General features: G+C 45.7%; 1 protein-coding gene across 3 annotated transcripts in view; it reads right to left on the bottom strand.

Moving 5' to 3' along the window:
* HNF1B (HNF1 homeobox B) overlaps nt 1-24,485 on the bottom strand; it is a 55,248-nt gene that overhangs the window by 17,646 nt on the left and 13,117 nt on the right. For 2 of the 3 annotated variants that reach the window (XM_033171695.1, XM_033171694.1), the window contains exons 2-4: nt 20,181-20,380; nt 15,264-15,528; nt 12,453-12,691 (exon numbers count right to left, since the gene is read on the bottom strand). In XM_033171695.1, the coding sequence (XP_033027586.1) occupies nt 12,453-12,691; nt 15,264-15,528; nt 20,181-20,380 (704 nt within the window). The remainder of the gene's footprint in view (nt 1-12,452; nt 12,692-15,263; nt 15,529-20,180; nt 20,381-24,485) is intronic. The other variant, XM_033171696.1, reaches the window with a different exon arrangement.

Below are 24,485 nucleotides of genomic sequence, written 5' to 3'. Positions count from 1 at the left end.
GTCATTCAGGGCTTTAAATGCTAACACTTTGAATTGGCCCTGGAAATGAAATGGCAGCAACCAACATGATATCCCTGGCTTGGAATAAATGAATAAATATTCAGAATCCTCAGCAGCACGCCTGGAAGGTAAAGATTCCCTGGCTTCTGAATGTCTTGGGATAATATATTGTGCAAAGGATATTGTCTGCGGTTTATGGAAAACCTGGGCGAGACAGGCATTGAAAAGCCCGGCCCATTGTCCGCCCTCTTCCCTTGCCACAGCGTGAGGCTCTTGTGGCATGGAGAGGTTTCATTCTTCCCGGAGCTCACTCTGCCATTAGCTCTCAGGAGCAAAGCCTGATAGAAAAAACCACCTCTGCGTGACTGCGCCTTGCTTCATAAAGATGGCTTTAGTAGAGGAGCAGACGGAATATAAAAGTCTTGTTTATGGGACCTGAACTATTGTTTCCGACACTAGGTTGCAGAGCCCATCAAATGCCTTTATTGGCTGCTTCGTGTTTTCCTGCCCAAGCAGAGAAAATATCGGTTCCCTAACTACATGGGCTTGTTTGGCGAAACTGTCCAAAGCAAATTCCATCTCAAATTGCACATTGTGGGTGAGTGGGTGGGAATATTTCCTTTCGGGTTCCTCCAGACGTCCTTTTTATCGAACATTCATGGCGATTGGGCTCACGATAGTATCTGGGCAGCCACACACAATCCCACTTCCAACACTGTATGTACCTGCAAAAGTTTTGGGGCAGTCACACTGCCTTCATTTTCAGTGGTTCGTATCCCGTAACTTCCTGATGGAATCCCCAACCGTTTTTATGCCACCATGTCCTGGTTTATTTCCCCCACAATATAGCCCCTTGAGACAGCGCTCATAGAGAAGCACCACAAAATAAAGTAGAATAAATCAACCGCTAATGCACTATTTCTGGGTCAACAACATGCTGCAGAATAGACCCGCAATAAAACACCCGTCTGGAGAGGCCCTTTGTCTGTTCTGGATCCATTGCCCATAAATTTAACTTGGATGACCTTGAATTCTAGTATTATGGGAGAGGGAGGGAAAGGTTCGCTCTCCATGCCATGCATAATTTCATAAAACCTCACCTTAACCGTTCCCCCCTACCCACAAACAAGAAAGCCTCAGGTGCACTGTCTTTTCCTCTTGGGGGGGGGGTATTCGACATACACAGGTTTTATTGCCTTTTTCTGCCCCTTTCCAACTTCTTCAGCTTGCCTGGTGCTTTCATTACATATCTTTAGGTGCCAGGTGAAAACATTCTCTTTAACCAGGCCTTGGGCTCATTCTATGTCCTTTTAAATGTGTTTGTGGGAGTGAGGGTTATGGGTTTGTTCTTGTTTTTGATCATATCGTGTGTGTTTTCATTTCGGGTTTTTTATGTTGTGAACTGCCCTGTAATCTTCGGGTGAAGCGCTGTATATTAATTTAATAAATTTATTATTATTATTATTATCATCATCATCATCATTATGAGACAGGGCAATTGGAATAGAGTGACAGTAGCTCAGTGGTAGAGAGCATCTGTTTTGCATGCAGAAGGTCCCAGGTTCACTCCCCAATGGCATCTCCAAGCAAGACTAGGAATGTCCCTGGCCTTGGGAGAACTGCTGCCAGTCAGTGCAGACAATACTGAGCTAGATGGATTACGGTCCAACACAGTATAAGGCAGGTTCCTCTGCTTCTAACCATATTCAAGTATTCCAGATCATGACATGCCATTTATTTATAATATAAAGGCATGTCATTACCAGCAGTTTTATTTTTAATACTTTCCCCTCCTAAAACTGGATGTTTTATTTTGGTTATATTCACCATGCATTGAAAGCACTATGATATTAAGCTTTGAACTTTCATGGCTTCCCCTAAAGCAGGGGTCGGCAACCTAAGGCCCATGGGCCACAAGTGGCCCGTGGGGGTTGTTTAACCGGCCCATGGACCCCTGCCGCCCACTCGGGGACCCCCGCTGCCTGCTCGGTCGGCTCCCATGCGCTGCACTAAACTGGCACGGAGCAGAGTGGGGACCGCCTACCGTGACGCTGGCTGGCTTCCCATTGGCTGGAGGAAGTTCCTGTAGCCAATGGGAAGCTGCGCACACCTCCTCCGCGCTGGAAGGAGCGCTGGAAATAGCGTTTGTGCACTCCGGCCCACTGCGGTGTCTGCGGGACCGTGAACCGGCCCAAGCCACAAAAACTTTGCCAAACCATACCTTAAAGAAACCTAGGGGCTGTAGTCTGTTATGGGTGCTGAGGGTTTTTTTTTTTTTAGGGGACCCCTCTCGGAGCTAGAATTCCCAGCACCTTTAGCAAATTACAGTCCCCAGGATACTTTAGGGGAACCATGGCGGTTCAAGTGGTGTAATAGGGATTTAAATGTTTGGGGTTGGTGTGACTTTTTAGTTCATAAGCCACACATAGCAGAGGAAGAAAACCTACCCCTACACCCACAAAGTCTCCAAGTCACAAAGGGCTTGTCTACAATTCTGAAGGCATGGGCCAAGTGGTTCTAAATCAGAACAAACAGTAATCCACTGAAAGCCGGCGTGCCTTTTTCCTCTGACTGAACACTAAGAATGGTTTCTCCCTGGGGAAAGCAACAGGGAAAGAGGAAGTGTGGATAACCCCTAAGTCTTCTGACTTGCGGGGGGGGGGGAGCTCTTTCCACCCCCACCCCCAAAAGGCTGATCAACCAAACATTTCTGCCTTTGTACCATTTCATCTACAAGAGCCCACGGATTCTATTGAGAGAGCCAGCAAAAGCTACAAGAGACTGCCACTCAAAAGGTGCTTGAAAGCGTTACTCTCCTGCGGCTGTAGGGCGAATCGTTTATGTCCATTATAAACCAGTTTATTGTGACTGTCCTCCTTTGCCTATTTGGCTGGTGCCATAAAACTCTAATTATCCCCAATAAAACCAGAAAAGGTTCCTAAACAACGTGTTGAGCTGATACAACACAATAATGAGCAAGAAAGCGTAAAATATGGGGCTTGGATGGGCCGTCCCCCTTTGGCATTCAAATGCAGCATTCTGTTGCTCCTCCTAGCAGAGGAATGGGGAATAAATCACCGAGAAGCTCTTTAAGTGCTCCCCTTCCCCCAGAAAACTAACCCCTACAACTTTATTCCAATGGACTGAAAATCTTAACGACACGTAGAAACAGGGGTATAATTAAAGAAGAAGGCACTTCTTTACTTGAAGAATACGTTAGCATGAGTTGTGCTGATATCTCTGATTTGATTGACTTTTGATGAGTTGGTTTATAGAGAGAGAGATGTCAGAATGGAGGCCACATCCATTCCAAAACACTACCCTGGATACGTTACAGTTCATCTCTGGTGTGACTGAACTCTCTTTAGCTACCCCACGGTGAGTGAAATATACTCACAGGAAATGTAATTAATTAATTTCTTTAATTCACACATTTAAGGGTAAAGACTGGCTATTTGAAAACAGATGCCCAGGCTCAATCCTGGCCCAAATTAAGTCCCGAGTACCACTGAGCATTTCATCTTGATTTGCTAGCACAAGGCTTATGCAGAGGTTAAACAATGCCCAGTCTTCATTGACCATATGTTCAGATTTGTTTGCAGGAAGATTATACAAAAATGAGCATTTGTCCTTATTTGCTTGCAGGGTGGTTATGCAGTCATTTATTCCCACCCTGTTACTTTCCTACCCTCAAATGTCTGATTTTATAGAGGGCACTTCCCAGACTGTAACTATTTTCAGGTAAATTTTTACTGCCTACTGGCAAATTCAGGTTGCAGAATCCTGAGCGACAAACCCACTTGCCGAAAAGATTATGATGATGATGATGATGATGATTATTGCAATACAGAAAGTTATGGGGAAATGCACATGAAAGGAGGTTAACACTTCAGGCAGCAAAGTATATTGGGCTGAACCTGCACTAGGGAAGTATCTATGGGGCAGACTGTCACTGTTTTCAAGTGGGATTTAACCCCATCTTGGCAAATTCAGGATTGTGTTATGAAAGTTCATTTGGAGCTCTTGAGCAACAAGCCTGCTTCCAAAAAGAAAGAAAAAATACAAAGACAATGGGGACTTTTTGCGATAAGGAAAGTGATGAGAAGAAGATGTCCTGGAAAACTATGGAATGACAATTGCTTCATGCAACGCTGTTTAACCTTCCTGCGCACAAATCAGAACGAATGCTTAATAAACAGCCAGTGTTGTCTAACCTCCCCACAAACAAATCAGGATGAGTGCTCAGTAAGCATGTGGCTTGGAAGCAACCTATGTCTGGATCCTCAGTCCCTCATCTGTAAAATGGGAGTTATAGTGAACTACAGCACAGGGTTGTTGTGCAAGCACACAATAAAAATTGTCATCAGCATTTAAAAAAAAACCTCCCCTTTTGCCATCCTCTTAAGAAGGTTTAAAGAAAGTTGCACAAAAAAATGTATAATTTATGCTATACCCCTCTCCTCATCCCTTCAGAATTTGAAGCTTAATTGCATACAACTGTTGCACATTATTCAGTACTGGCTAGAGTGGCTTGGGACGCAAGAGGGTTGCAGACGATTTGAGGCATGCTATTAAGCAGTTAAGGAATTTAGTGCTCCAGACAACCCTACAGAAACAGTGCAAGGACAGTTCAAATCCCAGCATGGAGAGTCATCAGTGGGGTCAGCAAAAAAAACCAGCTGGCCATGGGGAGTTGCAAATTCCATCTCTCCCCTGCCCCTTGCATTGTGCAGGTGAGTAAATTAAAGCAGGGATATTAAACCTCCAACAAAGAGCTTTACGGCTGTAGGTTTCAGCTCTTTTTCTTTCAGAAGGGATCCTTTGCACATCAGCTGCTTAGGGAAGCCTGATGTGCAGGACCGTGGAAGGATCTCCAATGTGTGGCAAAGGATTCTGGGGTACATTCTAGAGTAAACACAGAAGAGCCCTGCTAGATTGGACCAAGAGTCTGTCTAGCCCACCACCCTCTGTCACACACGGACCATCCAGATGTCTTAGGGAAGCCCACAAGCAAGAAGTAACAGCAAGAACGCTCTCCCCAATTTGTGATTCTCAGCCACTGGTACATAAGAAGATTCCTTATACTGTACCAGGTCAGACTATTTGCCTACCTAGCTTACTATTGTCTATTCTGACTGGCAGCAGCTCTGCAGAGGCTAGGGCAAAAAAAAGGGGGTCTTTCCCATCACCAACTACGTGGAGATGCTGGGTTTTGAACCTAGGACCTTCTGCATGCAAAGCAGGTTCCTTACCACTGAGCTATGGCCCTTCCCTCTAGACATGGGAACATAGGAAGCTGCCTTATACCAAGTCACACCATTGGTCCACCTCGTTTAGTATTGTCTACACTGACAGGCAGCAGCTCTCCAGGATTTCAGGGAGGACGTATTTGCTAGCGCTGCCTGGAGATACCAGGGATTGAACCTGGGACCTTCTGCATGCAAAGCAGGTGCTCTGCAACTGAGAGGCCTGAACCTGGGAGAAGCATATAGCCAAGATGATTGGGAGCCATTGATAAGACTTGTCCTCTGGTTTGATTTGTCTAATCTCCTTTCAAAGCCAACCTAGAAAGTGGACATATTTTACAGGCGCAGATTCCATCAATCAATTAGTACAGACCACACACCACTAATGGAGAGAGGGGTCACAGCTCGGCAAGAGAGTACATGTCCACATGCAGAAAGCCCGTGGTTCAATATCTGGCCAATTGAAGAGAGGTAGCAGGAATGGATAAAGGTTTCTCCCTGTTCATCATCATCATCATCATCATCATCATCATCATTTTTTTATTTTCTTGCTCACCCTTCACCATAAGTCCCAGGGTGGGATACAATATAAGAACAAAGGATAAAAATTAGTTGAAACAATTTACAATCAGAAGAATAGGATGGGCCCTAAATATATGGGTTAATCTATATCTACCAGGTGTCCAAGGCCAGAGCAAAGAGATGCATCTTCAGCAGATGATGAAAGCTGTGCAATGAAGGAGCCAGGGACATCTCCGTGGGGAGAGAATTTCAGAGCTCAGGGGCTGCCACAGACAGCACCTTCTCACGATGCTCTCTCTGTGGCAAACTTGCAAACTCACAAGAACAGCATTAAGTTCCAAGAGGACCTCCCCTGTGCCAGTCTTAACACCCAAGAAGGTTTGTAAAGAAGGAGATGGTCTTTCAGATATTTCAGATGTTTGTTTACATTTAAAGTACAAGACTTCACCCAAAGAATCCTGGGTACTGCAGTTTACCTTCCACAGAGCTACAGTTCCTGGAACCCATTGCAAACTTGTGGAAATGAGGGGTTTTAACTAAGTAGATATTTCCAGGAAAGGGGAAAGAAGGGTTGCCGCTTAGTGGTAGAGCTCCTGTTTTGCATGCAGAAGGTCCCAGGCATGCAGAGTTTAAAAAGAACATATAATAGGTGAGGGGAAAGACCTGGAGAGCTGCTGCCAGTCAGTGCAAGACAATACTGAACTAAATGGACCTGTGAAGTATATTGCAGCTTCCTGTGTTCCTGGGATGCACTGTAGGTAAGCAGTAGAGCACCTGCTTTCGGACTGAAGTCTGTGCCCTCTGTAACGGCAAACCTTGCTGATCCAAAGTACAATGCTATTTATTTTATTGTTTGTTTAAAGGAAGGGATATAGGGAGGATGGGTTAAAAGGACCACATTTAAGAGCCTTTCCACCCTCTCGGAATAAACTGGACACTGGTTGAACCATCTCAGTGGCCCCGTAATAAGAGGAAAAACAAAAGAAAGTCATCGGCTAACTCAACCGATGCTGGAGGGATGCGGAGGACACATCAAAGGCACCCACGCTGGTTCAAAGCCCCAACTTTAATTGTCAATTAAGCATGCATAACCGGGAGGAGTTGTGGGGGGGCTCGGGGGAGGCTGGAAACAAAGCCATGGTAACACCCCCCCCCCCAACTCCATGCTGGCGTATTATTGTAAAAGCAGGCGGGGAAAACACTGAAAACAGCTGATTTTGCTGACAGTGTGCTGGTAGTGCATCTTGTAAGCAATCAGGCCCTGACAGAAGAGAGCAAGCTCCTCTCTCTGTCACAAGGGTATTGTGTGGGACATTCCACCACTAGGGTCACATCGTGGTCAGTGGGGAAGAGAGTGGAGCCGGTTTAGGCAGCTGCTTCAAAGCACATCCAGATTTGGCTTGTTGCATTTGCTACCCGGGACAGTCAGAGGAACACGGCTACATACACACCATACCTTAAACTATCCCTGTGAACTATAGTTCACCCTTCAAAGAGCTACTGCTCCCAGCACCCTTCAACTAAAGTCCCCATGATTATTTGTATTTTTGTTATACAGTGGTACCTTGGTTCTCAAACGCCTTGGTACTCAAACAACTTGGAACCCAAACACTGCAAAGTAAGTGTTCCGGTTTGCGAACTTTTTTGGAAGCCAAACATGTTCCGTTTTGAGTGTTACGCTGAGGTCTGTCTATTTATTTTGCGTTTTTGTCACTTTTTTGTTTTGTTTTTGTGACTGTGTGGCACCCAGTTCAGCTACTGATTGATTGATTGCGTGACTGCAGTACATTGTTTATTGCTTTCATTTTATGGATCAATGGTCTCGTTAGATAGTAAAAATTCATGTTAAATTGCTGTTTTAGGGGCTGTTTTTAAAAGTCTAGAATTGATTAATCCATTTTGCATTGCTTTCTATGGGAAAGCGCGCCTTAGTTTTAGAACGCTTTGGTTTTGGAACCGACTTCTGGAACGGATTAAGTTTGAGAACCATGGTACCACTGTATTTGTATTTTCCAGCCCACCTTTCCTGCTAGCAGGTCAAAGGTGGGTAATTAATAACAACAATAATCATAATTGTAAACTTCCAATTGGGTTGGACTAGACGACTTCAAACTCTATAATTCTAAGGTTCAGGGCCCCCCCCCATTCAATCTTGGTGGCAAGGAGTGGTTTTGTGGTTCCCCTCTAACACATGCTGCAATCAGTTAATGGGATCCATACAGTTTTGCCACAGCCTGATTATTACCAGCGTGTGGCATCATGGAGGCGAGCTGCTACATTGGTGGCACCAGGGTTGTGGAATGCCATCACTGCCCAAATTCAGGAGCCGCCATGAGGGCTGGCATTCTGAAGGCACACCCCTGTCTAGGCAAGCCTTCCCCTGAACTGAACTTCTTGTTCCATTGTTTTAACTGGTTTTTAAGTGTTTTAATTGCTGTGCTTTTCAATTGTTTTTGCATTATTGCATATTCCAATTAAGGATGTTTTGATGCCCTAAAAGGATTTGTTATTGAGTATTTTAATTATGGATTTTACGGCCATTTTTTGGTATGTAAGTGGTATACAAATGAATAAATGACGGCAACAACAACAACAACAACAAATGCATGTTCAGGAACACCAAAGGCACATGCCGCACGCAGTATATGTGGAGGTATATTTTGATCTGTGCTAGCACATTATCAGAAAAATCATATCTGTCCCTGCCCCAGCCCTAACGTAACTTTAACTAATGCTATCCTGGCATTTCAGTTGCTAAAGAATAGGCTGTGAAATGACTAAGTAAAATGGGTGAAATAAATACAGCCAGTGGGGTGGACTCAAGCCACATCCACGCCATGCATTTAAAGCACATTTATACCACTTTTAACCGTCATGACAAATGAATCCCAGTTTGTTAAGGGTGCTGCAATGCAAGTTGGTAGGAGACGGAGCTGCAACTCCCAGAATCCTTAGCAAGCTACAGTTCCCAAGATCCTTTGGGGAGGGGGGAGCCATGATGGCTTAAGTGTTATAGGAGTGCTTTAAATGTACAGTGTGGGGCTGTGCCCTGATCAGTCAGTGGTCTTTGGCATGAGGAAAGGGGTGTTACATAAACACCCTTTATTCATTTTCAGAAGGCCGGAGGGTAAATTGGTCTCACTATCCCAATCATGGGTGGGATTTCAATCCGGTGGGTAGGGCAGGGAGGACCTTAGCCAATAAAAACCAGACTGACTCAACCTGCTAAAATCTTCCTATACATTTAAGATTAGATGTAGCTTAAACGATGACACGTGAATCAGAGAAAGGGCCGTAGCTCAGTGATATGAACACACACTGGCTCTGGTGTATCCTAGGTTCAATTCCAGAAAGGGCTTGGAAGAGATTTTGGCCTGGAATTCAGGAAATCTGTAGACAATGATTCTTCTGACGTTCTTCCAAGGCTTTTAATTTTAGCCAGAAAATTTTATGCTGCAATTAATAACATGCTGTGAACCACCCTGAGACCTATGGGTAAAGGATGGGTATACAAATTTCATAAAATATACTAATACTAATACTAATAATATAATGGGCCCCCCACCGAAACATCCTGGAAATTGTAGTCTGATGAGAAGAACAAGGGGTCCAGTCCAAAGGTGGGCCTGATTGACACAGCCAGTGTTATACTGAACTCAGGTTGCTCCCAGACACCCTGTTTATTGAGTGCTTATTCTGATCAGAGTGTCTTTCCCATACGGCTTAGTGGTTCGTTGCGCCAGGGCGCCAGCCTCTCGGGGCGCCCCAGCGAATGGGGGAGCTGCGTGGCTTTGCGGCGGCCTCCCCTTTCCCTGCACACCCACCATCTGCACCCCATCAAACATATGGCTGGTGGGCGTGCAGCTTGCCTCCCAAGCTTCTGCAGGAGGAGAATGATCCCTGCAAAGGCTCAGGATGGAAGCTGCGCCCCACCAACCAGAAGGCTGGCGGGCACACAGCTTCCCTCCCAAGCCTCCTCGGGAGGAGAGCGATCCTAAGCCTCCACAGAAATGGCCTGGGGAGGGAGCGAGGGAACCCGGAAGGTGAGGCGTGTGGGGGCGAGAAGGACAAGGGACGCGCCACAAAACGTGTCGCCCCCGCCTGCTGGGGGAGGGGGGTTCCTGGAGAAGAAGTGGCCCCTTTCTCGCAGTGGGAGGCGGCGAAGGCAGCCGGGGAAGCAGACCAGAATAGGTGCAATGAGATCTCCCAACTTTAATTCTTTTTTTTAACTTTGAAGCAGCCGCAGGGGAAGCGTGGAATCATAGAAGTCCGACTCTGATCACCGAATTGTAGAGTTGGAAGGGGTACCAAGGGTTATCTAGTCCAACCCACTGCAGTGCTAGGGGATTCTATTAGCACTGTTTACAGGGGAATTTCTTTTTTTTAACGGGGGGGGGGGCCCACCGGGCGGATCTTTGCACTCCGGCGCCACATATGCTTAAGACGGCTCTGATTCTGATGATTCATTTGCACCAAGTTTGTGAGGACGTCAGACGACAGTCACATTCATTTAAAGCACATGACTTCCCCCAAAGGATCCTGGGAACAGTAGCCTGCCCCTCCCAGAGTTAAAACTCCCAGCACCCTTAACAAATGACAGGTCCCGGGCTTCCTTTTTATGGTGGGTGCTATGTGCTTTGAATGCATTATGTGGATTGTGCAACCGACACTGGTTATTTATTCAAAGATTGCTTCATAGCATAAAGCCATCAAAGCACTGTGTAAGATGAAAACAGACCCAGACCCCAAAACGTAACAATATCACAACAACAGTAACGTTCTGACAAATTCTAAAAACCAAATGAGAATATTTATGCAGATATATGATTGATATCTTATAAATGACTGGGTCAACCATCAGGGAAAGCCTTCTTAAACAAAAACATTATTTAAGTATTTAGTGAGAACTCATTCTGACTGGTGGGTGGAGGGGTTAGACAACGTTGCACGAAGCAGGCATCATCCCACACTTTCCAAGTGGATGGTCCCGTAACTTTCCTTACCACACAAAATCCAGTGTGGGGAGTGGCAAGTAGCTGTGCTGCGCAAGAGTACCAAATCAGCTTTAATCGTATAACCTGAATTTGCTGGCATGTGATTCAATCCCAACCAGAAAACAGAAAGTCTGGATGCAGTCTAGCACAGTTGCTGTTCCTAAGCGTGATGCAAGATTTTGAGGGCTTCGATCATAAAAGATGACTCAAAAGGTGCCATTTATCAGTTTCCCTGTTTGCAACCAGCAATGCTGGATAGCAGTTCTGCAGCCTTCCATGCTGCAACTGGGTGGGATTACATTAGTTGTCTCCCTCCACCCATTCCTTTAGAAAGGGGGGGGAGAGAGAGAGTGATAGAGATTGAGGATGCAGCATTGTTTAAGGAACCAGCAGCAGAGACCCAAAAGAAAAGAGCCAGTGACCCCACACTGACCCCAACACAACCCTAACGCTTGTCAGAAAGCTGATTTCTGTTGTTTGCCTCTTGAGCTCACTGACTTTGGTGTGTAGATTACAGGTACAAGAACAATGGGGATTGTTCTGCCCAACAATGCTCCTTGCTCTACACCACTCGGTCACTTGAGATAGCCTCCCCCCCTCCCCCAATTAAGCGCCACTCTCTTCTAGTCTTGTCCCTTTCCAAACTCTCCCAATGTGCTGCTTCCCCATCTCTCTGTCCCTCCCCATTATCCTGCTTCGCTTTTGTGACAACCCTCTGGTCCACCCAACAAGTTATAAAATGACCAAGGACTTGCCATAAACACAGATGGGAGAGAGCATGAGACAGGCAGTGAAAGTTCCTCTCTGGGTGTCCCCCTTTTTATTGTGCATCCATGATGATTTGTGCCCATGATGGCATCAGGAATGGTTAAAAAAAAAAAACCTGTTGTTCCGAAGGACACTGCCTCTTGACAGTGGAGGCAGAGCATAGCCAGCCCCCCCCCCCCCCCGGTGGCTAGCAGCCATTGGTGGCAGCCTTATCCTCCATCAACTTGTCTAATCCTGTTTTAAAACCATCCAAATTGGTGACTATCAGTACATCTCTTTTTGGAGCAAATCCCAGAGTTTTAACTATGCACTGTGTGAATAAGTATTTCTTTTGTCTGTCCAGCATTCAACTTCATTGGATGGCCCAATGTTCTAGTGTTTTGAGAGAAGGAAAGCTTTTCTCTATATTCACTTTTCTCATACCATGAAATTTTTTATAAACCTCTGTCACGCTGCCTCCGACTCGCCTCTTCTCTAAACTAAAAAAGCCCAAATGCTGCAACCTTTCTCCCCATAGGGGTTCCCCATCTTGGTTGCCCCTTTCTGAACCTTTTCCAAACTGTGCACAGTCTTCCAAATGTGGAAATGCCATAGCACTCTGTTCTCACAGTGGCCAGCAAACAGCAAACAAAACCCGAATACAATAGCACTCTGCTCACCTGCAATTCCAAGCAACACAGGACCAGCATTTGCGAGATTTCGTAAATGCTGGTATAACAAACAGTCTCCATTGCTGAGTTCCCCGTTGTCTGTTTTTGACTGCAAGCTTCTTTCAGGCAGCGAACTACTTTTGGTTATGTCACTTTGTTAAGTCGTCATTTACTCTGAAATGTACAGTACTATAAACAGCAAACGCCGCAAGTGCTTATAACAGTGTTTGCTGGGGAAACACATAATTCTCATAATTCTCTCATTTCCTTACCTGGCATTTTGCTTGGTGGGGAAGAGCTGGGTTGCGCATGATGGGGGGAATTGTGAGAGAGCAAAAGGTTCATGCTATGAGGTTGGCCTGTGCTGTAAGCATCCATAGCCAGCTTCTGACGAAAAGCCTCCTCTTTCCTCCGGTTCGCAAACCAGTTGTAGACCCGGACTTCTGTCACCAAATTCGAACCCAGTCCATGTGCTTTAGAGGGGGACACGCCCCGCTGGTGGCATTCTGCCCTAGGAGGAGAAGAATAAAGAGAGCTCATTGGAAAAGCTTGCAATAAAAGCCTTCAGTAGGCAACCAGAGCTATCCTGGCACTGCTGGATCAGGCCACCTGGTTCAGCATCTCCTGTTCTCACAGTGGCCAACCAAATGCCTATGGGAAGCCCACAAGCAGGACCTGAGCACAACAGGATCCGTCCTTCCTGTGGTTTCCAGCAAACTGGCATTCAGAAAAATACTGCCTCCAGCAGTGAGAGCACCTTAAAGACTTAACAAATTTATTATGGGATAGGCTTCTAAGGATGACAGATTCCACTGGTGTTCAGAAAACCTTATGTGGACTTAATGGGGGGTTACAGTAGCTGCCTAGATGCTGCTGATGAGTTGAGCTGTTGAACTGATTTCTTACGAGCTCAGAACTAATGTTATGCAGCACTTGCAACAGTTTAGTGTGGCAGCACCTACACTTTGGAACCCCCTGCCTATTGACATCAGGTAGTGCCTTTGCTGTACTCCTTCCGGCACCTGCTAAAAAAACCGTTTTCGTTCAGGGAAACCTATACAGGCATGTAAAAGCTGAAATGTGCTTTAATCTGCTTTTAGCTTAACTCTTGATTTTACTTATATTTAGAATTACAGACACACATACACACACAGACACACACACATTTTCAACTTTATTCTTTTATTGACTTGTTTATAAATAAGTGGCTTAGAATTTTGATTTACAGTCAATGGGTATATAAATTTTGCCACATAAATAAACAAAAGTCCCATCATTCCTGACCACTAGCCACCCTCAATAGGGACTTATGGGAGCCTGTACAGCAGGAGAGGGTACTTTGGTTCTATCAATCGCATCGCCTTGGCCATCTTCTCTACCCCTCAGAGCAATCTGAACATCAACAGGAACACCAGCTGAACTAAGCAAAAATGATCCAAGGCAGTGCTGGCTGGTGCCCATTGGACAGGCAGAGGGGGGGCCAATTCTAGTTTTGTCTCCATCTTCCTCCCTGTTGAGTTATACAAGGGCGACACTGAGACTGCAGAGGAAGAAGATGACAGCCAGTCTCAACCCCAAGCCTGATGGTTAGTAAGGGGGCAGGCGAGCTGGGGGCTGGCTGAGGGCAGACTGGGGTTGGTGGGGCAGTTCTCCCAAATAGACCAGCCTCCACTTCACAAAGGGCTCTCAGGAATCCATACAGATCCATCAGCCTCCAAGGTGGGACGTTCTGATAGGTTTCCTGCAGGAGGAAATTAACATGCTTGTATAAAACGTGGCCTTCCTTTTAAGGCATGTTATTACAGAAAAGAGAGACTCTGAATAAAATAAGTACTATAACAGGTTGGTGTATTTAATTTAAGACAAATTTAAATTTGCCTGCCTGTTGTGATCAAGGAGGCATCTTCACAGGACTCTTTTCTGGCGCCTGCTAAAAACTTGCTTGTTTACACAAGTTTACCCAGATGCTTAGAAGGTTGAAGTTTCATTTGTTTTAGCAATTGAACTTTTTATGTTTTGAAGTGTGGTTGTAATTTTTTTTCTTGATTTCCTTGTTTTATCTTTTTGCAAAATGCTTTTAGGGTTTTTTTGCAGTCAAGCGTTGTATAAATCTTACAAAATACAGTAAATAAATATTTGTTTGCTTAAATCACCATATTTATCATCATCAACCTTGAAAAGGCTACATGGGAACTTGTGCAGATTTCTGAAGCTGCTCCAGGCACATAATAGTGATGTAAAGGTTTGTTATTCACCATGAACCCTTTCCAGCACATCTTTTTAAAATGCATAAACACATGCCTATGAATGGTTCTGGGGCCTTCTAGCCCCCCCCCCAAAGGGTGTGGGTATATAAACCTCTGCCTTTTGCATGGCTGAAATATAACCTACTGTAAAATGTAGGGATCATACCATTGCTCTGCCCACATCTTCAGTAGTGACTGGTTGCACATCACCAAATGTTGCCCTCAATGAAATATTGCCATTGGACTGGAAAAAGTTGCTCAACTCAACAATAGGAGCTCAACTGTTTTATTTAATCAATTTCAATTTTGTATTTTTATATCATCATAATCTGCCCTGGGGCCATTTTTGTGAAGGGCGGCTTGGAAATCCCAATGAGAATGACCAGATTATATTTTGCTTTCAGCAGCCTACGAAACCAGGGACCATTATACAACCCTTGTGGAGGCCCCATTAACTACGAACAGCACGGATTTTGGATCCCCTCCAAACCTGTGCCAAAGTTTTGCAGTGAAAACCCCACATTTGGCACAGGTTTTGAGGGGATCCAAACTTGGTGGAGGGTTGAGTCTCAAACTCCTGCAGGCCTTACTCTCTTTCCTCTCCGTTGTTGACTTATGCTAGATGGTGAGAATACCAGGTTCTTTTTCCTTTGACACAGGACGTGCCAGACACCTCACACAATGGGGGTTAACAAAAACAATGCAAGCTTTGCCCTCTGCCAACAACTAATTAGAAGCAAGACAGGGGGGAAGACGCCTTTTGTCTTTTGTGCAGGATTTAAGTTTTAGGTGTTCTGACGGTGGGCCCCGTTTATTTTTTCCCTAATTTCTGTTTACCTGTTGCACTCCTCAACCAGGGCCTCCCTTTCCTCCTTGCTGGGATTCTTTTGCCGGTCATAGGCCTGGTACAAGATCTGCTGCGAAGCGGGGCCCCACTTGAACCGGTTCCGCCTCATCTTCTTGCTGGGTGTTTCGGCGCAGGGGTCGTCCAGCTGCCCCACCCCCTGGCTTTGCTGGTTGAACTCTGGAAAGAGAAACAGCAGCTGATCTTGACTGCTTTTGTCTGTCATATTTCCCGAACCCTGGACTGTCTGGTTGAATTCTGAAAAGAGAAAGGAGCAGATTTTGATCGGGCCTATAGCCGCCGCCACTCAACAAGAAAACCTTCATTGCACAAAGAGTTAACTTCACTTCATGGAAGTCAGACAGTCTGATCAAGCTTCTCCTATGATGCAGTTTGACGAGGCAAACTAGGCCTGCATCTGGGGCAAGGGTAGCCTTAACGTTAGGGTTGCCATACTGTATTTCAAACAGTGAAAACCCGGACAGAAAAAAGTTGTTGGCTTGGCAACCTCTGAATGTTATTGGACTACAACTCCCATCAGCCCCAAGAATGATGGGAGCTGGAGTCCATCCACTCCTGGAGGGCACCGCCGTTGGCTATTCCCCTGACCTAGGCTATTTCTCCTAGTGCAAGAGGCACGTGCTTTTGAATTGCTAGGTTAACTGTGGGGAGAGCAGGCAACAGCCCCTCTGGAGATCTTATTTGGCCCAAGGGACTGCAATTGCTTCCCACTACAACAATTACGATCCTCCATTTTGTACTGATTGTGTGATTAAGGAAACACATCGAGCTTTTAAAAACCTCTTTCCAGCGAAGAAAGGCACATAACGGGCCCATTTCTTTGAACGTGCTGCAGTGAATTTGTGGGTTGGGAACCTGCTTTCAAACAGAGAACCTGCAGATGGGAGCAACCTGCAGGAATATTTATGTGGAGTTGCAGCCCCTATGTCTCCCTGTTTCAAAACAGGGAGACATTGGGGCTACAGAGTGAGGGGATTTAGTAAACGATTGAAGTGCAGATCACGCTAGCTTCTGACAAAAAAAAAAAAATGGGGAGAACAGTGCCTCTACATTTTACCTCATAAGGTGCAAATGCTAGAAAGACAAGCAATGCTGAAATGTTTAAACTTCAATCTAGCGAGGAACAAATAGCTCAAAAAGGCTCCAGTATGCTTATTGTTTATTTGTTCACTTATTGCATTTAGAGAATTCCCTGCCCTTCCGTTAAAAAAAATCCCCCTGGCAGCTGAATAATAATAATGATAATAGGCATACAATAAATACCCATTGTTTGTAGGCAATAATTGTATTTTCTTAACTATTGGAAAGCAAAAAGCTAAACAAGCGAACAAGAGCTTAAAAATTTCAACACAAGAGACATAGAAGAGCAGAATAATAAAATCTGGCTGAGCCGATAAAACCGACTTAATCAATATGCTAGGAAAATTTAAAAATACATTAGATTTGGTGCCAGGCAAACCTCCCTGGGGAGGGAATCCTACATATGGGACCACCAGCTATGCCCCCCTTTGTATGAAGAATGCCCTCTCTCAATCCAGAAGTAGCAGGAGACTCAGAGGAGGGCACCTGAAGTTGACTACGAAGCCCGGGCATGTGTGTAAGAAGCAGGCAGCTCCCTTTATGTCAGGGATGGGGAACATCTGTAGCCCTCCAGATGTTCATGGGCTCCATCTCCCATCAGCCCATCCAGTAGAGTCAGTGGTCAGGTCAAGCCCACGCAGAAGGGGCAACCAATTACACTTGCCCCAGGCCATGGAACGGCTATGCCAGACTTATGCTGTCATGCCAAGAACACCCCATGCCTCCCTGCCACCCCAGGTCTCAGACAAGCCCTGCATGTGCCCTAGCTTCAGGCTATAATTCTGTGTACCCTTAGGTCCCATCTGCACTAGACATTTAATACAGTATCATACCAGTTTAAATTGTTGTGCACCCCAAGTATGGGACCTTATGTAGCCAAAATCCATGCAGAAGAGAGAGGCATCAGCCGACTTGGAAGAACCCAAGGTTTGCACAAGTACAAAAGATTTGCGGCCGGAGAGCTCAGTGAAAACTGAGAATCCTAAGTGGTCACAGAACACTAACTGACTGTGAGAGGGGCAGAAAAGCAGGAGGAGGTGGAAAGGATCGTCTGGAAAAGGGTATGACTGGCTGCCTGCCTCAATAGGAAGAGAAGCCACAAACTAACCAAAAGCTATGACAAACTGCAGCTGCATTCACAACATAATGTCATGGGTTTTGTTTTACCAGTTGGTTCAAACAATCTGTGAGTTGTCTCACAGATTAGCAAACAAACCAAGGTTTGTTTCGCCAGAGCTCCCCCCCCCCAGCTGCTCTTGACAAGCATTTGAGGTGATTGCCCCAACAAGCCATGCTTATTCAAGGCTTGGGCTCAGAGGTGTAACAAACCATGGTTATAAGCCATCAGCAAGCCATGGTGTTTGAGCAGAGGCTAAATGGGCCACCAGTCAAGGCCACCACAAGATCCTACACTGAAGATCGTATGAATCAGGGAGTTGCACTTGAATGACATCCAAGGTCCTGTCCAACTCTGTATGATTCTATGTCTCTAGAGAGATTGGTCTAAGCCCCTTGGCCTGCCAACACCCTAATCAAGTTTTGAGTTTGAATTGCCTGTAAGGTTGACATTTTCTCTCTCTGGACTTGCATACACCAGAGAAAATGTGGATTTGCACCAGCCTGTTTCCCTGTTAATTTAGGGACATCAATATGATATCCTCCCCATCCTAGATCTCTCCTCGCTTTAAATGTGGGCCTTTTTGATCTTTGGAAATTTTGAAACAGCCAGGATTCGAAAATCTTGCATTTAAAAAGGGTCCAGGAAGACTCTGCAATGACGTTCACATTTTGGTCTCGTGTTGACAAACCCTCTTTCTCTTCCTTGTAGGCTTCAGTAGCACACGAGAAATTCAGAAGGTTAAGCTTTTCCCTGCATGTTGAAAACCTGAGCTGCTATATTTCTGCCTTTTGTGCGGCTGTTTAAATGCTCAGAAGTTTTGCCAAGATAAAAAGAAAAGAGGTGGGGGTTTTTAAGGGTGGGGCAAGAATCTTATACGTGTTGGCTAATTGAGAAGCTCTGATCTACCTCAGATCTATTCGTCAAAGACAGTGACAATTATACTGTGCAATACCTCCTTGGTATCTCGTGCCCTGCTTAAACCTGGTGCCATAAAACAAAAGAAAGCAAAACAAAAGTCAACCGGTTTATCTTTGGATGTATCAGAAGCAACCAGCTAATTGGATCACTCTGTCCTCCCCAAGGCGATTGTGCTGCATTTTGACACAATAGCCTACCGGTATTTAAATTTACTCAGAACTCTGTAGACAAGCCTGGAAGGTAATTCTACCGGAGAAGAAAGCCCCGGTCGCTCTTCCAGTGCCACAATGCCAAACAACAAAAACAAAACAAAAAGTTTGTGTATGGAATTGGGGGGCAGAGCGGAGATGACAGAAACCCAACTTTCCTGATGGGAGGTGACAGAATATGTGGCACAATCCTAAAAACAGATACTCAAAACTAAGTCCCACTGAGCTCAACGGGGGGGGGGGGGGGGGCTAATGCCCAGGTAAGTGATAACAAGATTATCTTAGCCTCAGGTCCCTGATCAATAGGGTAGGTGAGGCTCAATGATAGAGCTCTCAGATGCTTTTGTCCTTTGGGCGCAAATCACAGTGGAGCGGGATGAAGTGTGGTTCTCCAAATATTGTTGGACTAAAACTCCCTTCACATTGGCCATGCTAGCTGGGGGATGATGGGATTTGTAGTCTAATAACATGTGGCGGGTGGCACAGGTTCCCCTGAAATAGAAGGGTAGCCCAGAAAGCTGCCTTAATACTGAGTCAGACCAATGGTCTGTCAGGGGTCAGCAAACCTTTTCAGCAGGGGGCGGGTCCACTGTCCCTCAGACCTTGTGGGAGGCCAGACTATATTTTTTTGGGGGGGGGATGAACAAATTCCTATGCCCCACAAATAACTCAGAGATGCATTTTAAATAAAAGCACACATTCTACTCATGTAAAAACACGCTGATTCCCGGACCATCCACGGGCCAGATTTAGAAGGCGATTGGGCCGGATCCGGCCCACGGACCTTAGTTTGCCTACCCATGGTCTAGTTCGCCATCATCCATGCCATGGATAGCCATCATGGTATAGTCCAGATGTTTTGGACTAACTACAACTCTCGTCGGCACGAGCCAGCTTGACCAATGGTCAGGGATGATGGGAGCTATAATCAATATTGGCTATCCCTGGTCTACTTAGAATCATAGGATTGTAGAGTTGGAAAAGGAGACAGAGGGTCATCTTAATCCAAACCCCTGCAATGTGGTAATCTCAAACACATGGTCCTCCCATTGGAAACCATACCAAACCTTGCTTAGCTTTGCAAATGTGCTAGAACATTTCCTAATCTTGCCTGGAAATGCTGCAGATTGGGACACTATGGCCCTCCAGATGTTGCTGGAATAAAAACCCCATAATCCCTGGTTACAGGCTACATTGGCTGGGATTAACAGAAAATGAGCCCTGCTGGATCAGGCCCATTTGGCCAGCATCCTGTTCTCACAGCAGCCAACTAGATGTCCCGATGGGAAGCCCACAAGCGGGACCTGTGTGCCACAACACTATTCTCCTCACTTGGGGTTCCCAGCAACTGGCATTCAAAGGCATATTGCCTCAGGCAGTGGAGGTAGCGCACAGCCAACGCAGAACATCCTTCTGTGGTGATAGAACTGCAGCAGCTCAACCGCATGGCAAGTGCATGTCAACAGTCGCCAGCTGGAACCCACTCTGTTGTCAAGTTACACAATGTGGACGCATGCACAAAAACGCACATAACAACATGCAAAAAAAAATTATGTACTTACGCCGGAGAATCTCCCTCTGCTTCCGGACGTACCACGTATAGAGAGCCGCCCGCTTCTGCGTTTTCATGGGCGTCCCCTTGTTGAGATGTTGTGAGAGATGGGACTGATTCAGTCCAGTGACATCCACCACCTCCCTCTGGGGGATGTTGTGTTGCTGCATGTAACCCTTGATCATCTTCGCCGCTCGCCAGGGGTCCTCGCTAAGAAAGGGGGGGAAATGACAGTTAACCACCACTCTGTAGAAGGCACTAGAAGAAACAGTTTTAGAGCACGTAAAATGTTTGGAGTGTTCAAGATCAAAAAGTAGGGTGGGGAGTTATGCTTTTTCCCTTGAGGGGAAAGTACATTTGGAGAGAAATTTGTTTAAAATTTATCCGATGACTCAACCCAGGGTGGTTCTAAAATATTTGCCGCCTGAGGCTGAATAGCAAAATGGCATGGTTTCCACCGGCCCCCAACAAAGGTACCCAGGCCAAAGAGCCGTTTGACAGTGGAACTGACTCCCTCAGGAGGTTGTGGACTCTCCTTCCTTGGAGATTTTTAAGCAGGGATTGGATGGCCATATGTCATGAAATTCCTGCATTGCAGAGATTTCCCCATTCCTCTCAGTAAAAATGATGCAACAACAACAACAAATTAAATAACTATTTGCTGCCCTTTCATGTCACCCAAAGCATCTGCCCTAGGCAAGCCACTTCACAATGCCTAATGGCAGGGCCGGTCAGAAGCTGACTAAAAGCCATGATGCGACCATGCCGGTGCAGGACAAAATTAGCCATTCATAGACTCAGGCCTTCAAATAAGCCAAGAAACCCACATGTACGTACACAAACACGTACACGAAGTTATTTGTGTTTTGACTTTTATAAAATGAATCATACAGCTAGTCTGGGAAATTCTACATACACATTACTGGTTCTAACTGGAAATCACTCCAAGGCTGACTCAAGTGTGTGAAGACGACACAGAAGACTCACAACCTGAAATTTCACCTCAGATGTGATGGCCTCACGTTTGCTCTGCTCTCAAGGGCTGGCCTCCGTTGTGAGGCAAAACTTCATGCCGTCATTTTGAGGGAGAAATGAATAAATTGCCTCTGCCTACCTGAATTTTTAAAAAATTACCAGAGCGTTTTGAGTTACCGTACTCATGGACCAAATTACAGGTCTCTAGAACATGTGGAAGTAGTCTAATAATGTTGGCCTCCCATAAGAGAGTGGCATTTTAATTTCACACATTGTCCCACACTGGGCATTGCAAAATGGCCACTCACCACTATTACCAATATTAAGTCCAGAACAGGGGGCAGTATTTGGGGCTCTGAGGCTCCAGTGGCTGCCTGAGGGTAGCCAGGTTCATCTTTGCCATTAATCCACACCTGAGCAGGACTTTGAAGCTTCAAAAGGTGGACAAAGTGCTTATTTGTGGGAAGAGGGGCGTAAATAAGAGTAGGCCTATCCGCAGTCTGCACTCAGCGTGGAAATTAAAAGTAAACTCCTCTTGCCTTCAGTCCCCTCACAAGTACCCCACACACAAAAAATTATCCTGCCACTTTTTAAAATGTCTTTTTATTGCAACAGACCAATATGGCTACACATTTGGAGTTTGTCACTAACCAACTGAAAATGTTGCCTCTGAACATAAAGCAAGAGTCAGTATCTCACTCTACCAGGGAGTGCACAGTTAACAGTGGCAACTTTTCTTACAAAACCACACCACTTTGCGATCTCTTTTCTTGCCTTGTGTACCCAGAGTTATTGGATGGAAGTCAGGCCCTTTGCTGAGTCACAGAAACGTATGATAGCTACATGCACGAGGTCAGGAAAACACACTGATCCTCCGACAAACATTGGAAGTTGCCCAATCACAGGCGGCTCGCAGGTTTGTGGTTTCGGATAAGTTTTGTCACCGAGTTTACCTGCCCTGCTCTCCCGCCCTCAGCGTCTCGGCCATCTTCACAGCAAGGGTAGGCAAATAAAACCCCACAACATCCTCCCAAGAAATATGCCAAGAATTTATTATCCTGGATTATAGAAAAACACACACCCTGGCTCTCTGGATTAAGAAAAATCTATCTTAACTATATCTGCACTCACATACAAAGGGGATTCTGCAATTGCAAAAATGAATAAAAAGTGTAGTAATATTTGTTGGAGATGCAACTTGACAACAGGCACTCTATTCCACATATGGTGGAATTGCGCAGAGCACAACAAAAGCAGAGCAAAAGGAAACCAGAATATTGGCGGTATCATAAAGCAATGGGATTTCAGCAGGCAGCTGCAGGATATGTGTTGTTTGGCAACGAAGCAGCAGCCACAAACAGCGTTGAAAAGCGGGACCATGTGGGACTGACCCTAATACTGAATTGATCAGAAATAATCATGAACACACTATAAAAAAGGGTGTCTGGAGGTATCCCAAGTTACAAAGACTCTCTGTTGCTTTTCCTTCAGCTGGCTAACAGCACTGTTATTACTAACCTGTAACAAAATGTCGTTGTATGAATTGTTTCTCCCACATCCAAGAATCCTAAGAACGGTCGTTTACCCCTCACAGCTACAATTCCCAGCAATCTTAAACTACAGTTCCCATTATTCTTTGCAGCGCGAGGAATGTGATTTAAATGTGCTTTTAATTGTACAGTATGGTGTTTATGGAGCCTCTGCCAGCCATACCTTCCTCCACGGTACTCCAGTCTGTTCCCCTTCCCCTCCACTTCTTCATTTCCCACCCCATCCACATTGCCACGAGTCCCAAAGTGCTGCAAGGCTCAGGAGTGGAGTGGCAGACCTTAAGACAGATGACGGAGGATGCGGAACAGGAGGGTGAGACCAGGGTAGAATCTACACACACATAAAAAAACATTCTGAAAATGATTTTTTAAAAAGCATTTTAAAAAATACACTGAATTTTCCATAAGACTCCCCATCGCCATCTAGTGTCACATTGTATATTGCACGTAAAACACACTTTAAACGTTTTATTTGTAGCTGTATAGCTGAGTCCGAGGAAAGAGACTGGAGGAGGCATGTACTTCTCCCTTTCCAGGATAAAGCTTGTCCTTGCTGAGGAACCAGGACTCCCATCTCCCCTCTTCCCCCATGGGGATATGAGACAGCTACTGAACCCATGGAGGGTGGCAGCCAACCACTAGGGCTGGAGGAACCAGAGTCAGAAACCCTGGAGAGATGCTGCCAATCAGTGTGGGCAATACTGAGCAGGACATATTAATGGTCTGACTCGGCTACCTGTGTTCCTAACATAGTGAGCAAGCTTTCTTGAGTTCCTACAAAAGGCATTATTATCATGCTGTTATTACTTCTGGTTGTTGTTTTTTATGAACCAACAAGGTACCGTACCTGAAAGCTTAATAACAATAACAACTTGTTGCATAGAACAGTGAGGTGGTCAGACATTTAGGCTGCGTACACAATGAAAGCACATTTATAGCATATTTCTCCCTTCCCCAAATACTGGGAAATGTAGTTTGTTAAGAGTGCTGGGAATTGTAGCTCTGGGTGTAAACTACGTTTCCCAGGATTCTTTTCAGCGTGTGCGCTTTAAATGTATGGTAGGTACGCTGTCCAAGATACTCTTGAAGAATAACCGTAGGTGTCATGAAACGTGTGTCCATACTCCCTAAATCAAGGGTGGGTCTTCCAGGTGTTGGGTTACCTTCAACCCCAGATAGCAGGACCAGTGATTGTGACAGCCATAGTCCAGCAGCATCTGTAGAGCCACGGAGTCACCACCCCTACCCTAGGTGGCAAAATAAGTTCTCACGGGGTGGATATGTGCTGATTATTTTGTGCTCATCAACCCCGGTACACAGAGGGCCTGTGGGCGGGCCTGAACTAGGCTCCCTAATGCCAGCCTCTTCTCCAGGTACAAAGGCTCCCTTTAAAGCAAACAGGGACCTCTGTTGCAAAAGCCTCTTCGGGGGCCATGGGACAGATCTTTTGTTTGCACAGGAGGGAAACTTTGCCCTGACACTGGAAACCCTGGAGCACTTTGGGGCAGGGACTCTTGTGGGTCTTCTCCATCCAAAACTGCACCAGGGGAGAGGACTGAACCTGCAATGGATGGCAGAAGGCATCATGATTCAGGTTGTGTTTCCTCAGCTGAGGTCTACCTCTTCACTGCTCTTGGATATTTATTTGAGCCAGGGGAGGGGAGCATCTGGCTCAGAGGCTGGAAATGGGCTTCCAGTTCTCTTTATCAGGCATGTATGAGTCTCTGCAGCCCACGCCAGCCACTGGTCCACTTTGGGTGTTTTGTTTCGCTGGAATCTGTTCTTGAACT

This window comes from Lacerta agilis, chromosome 15 (genome assembly GCF_009819535.1).
Source record: "Lacerta agilis isolate rLacAgi1 chromosome 15, rLacAgi1.pri, whole genome shotgun sequence".
In the NCBI taxonomy this organism is placed as follows: Eukaryota; Metazoa; Chordata; class Lepidosauria; order Squamata; family Lacertidae; genus Lacerta; species Lacerta agilis.
This window is presented reverse-complemented; position numbering and strand designations above follow the sequence as displayed.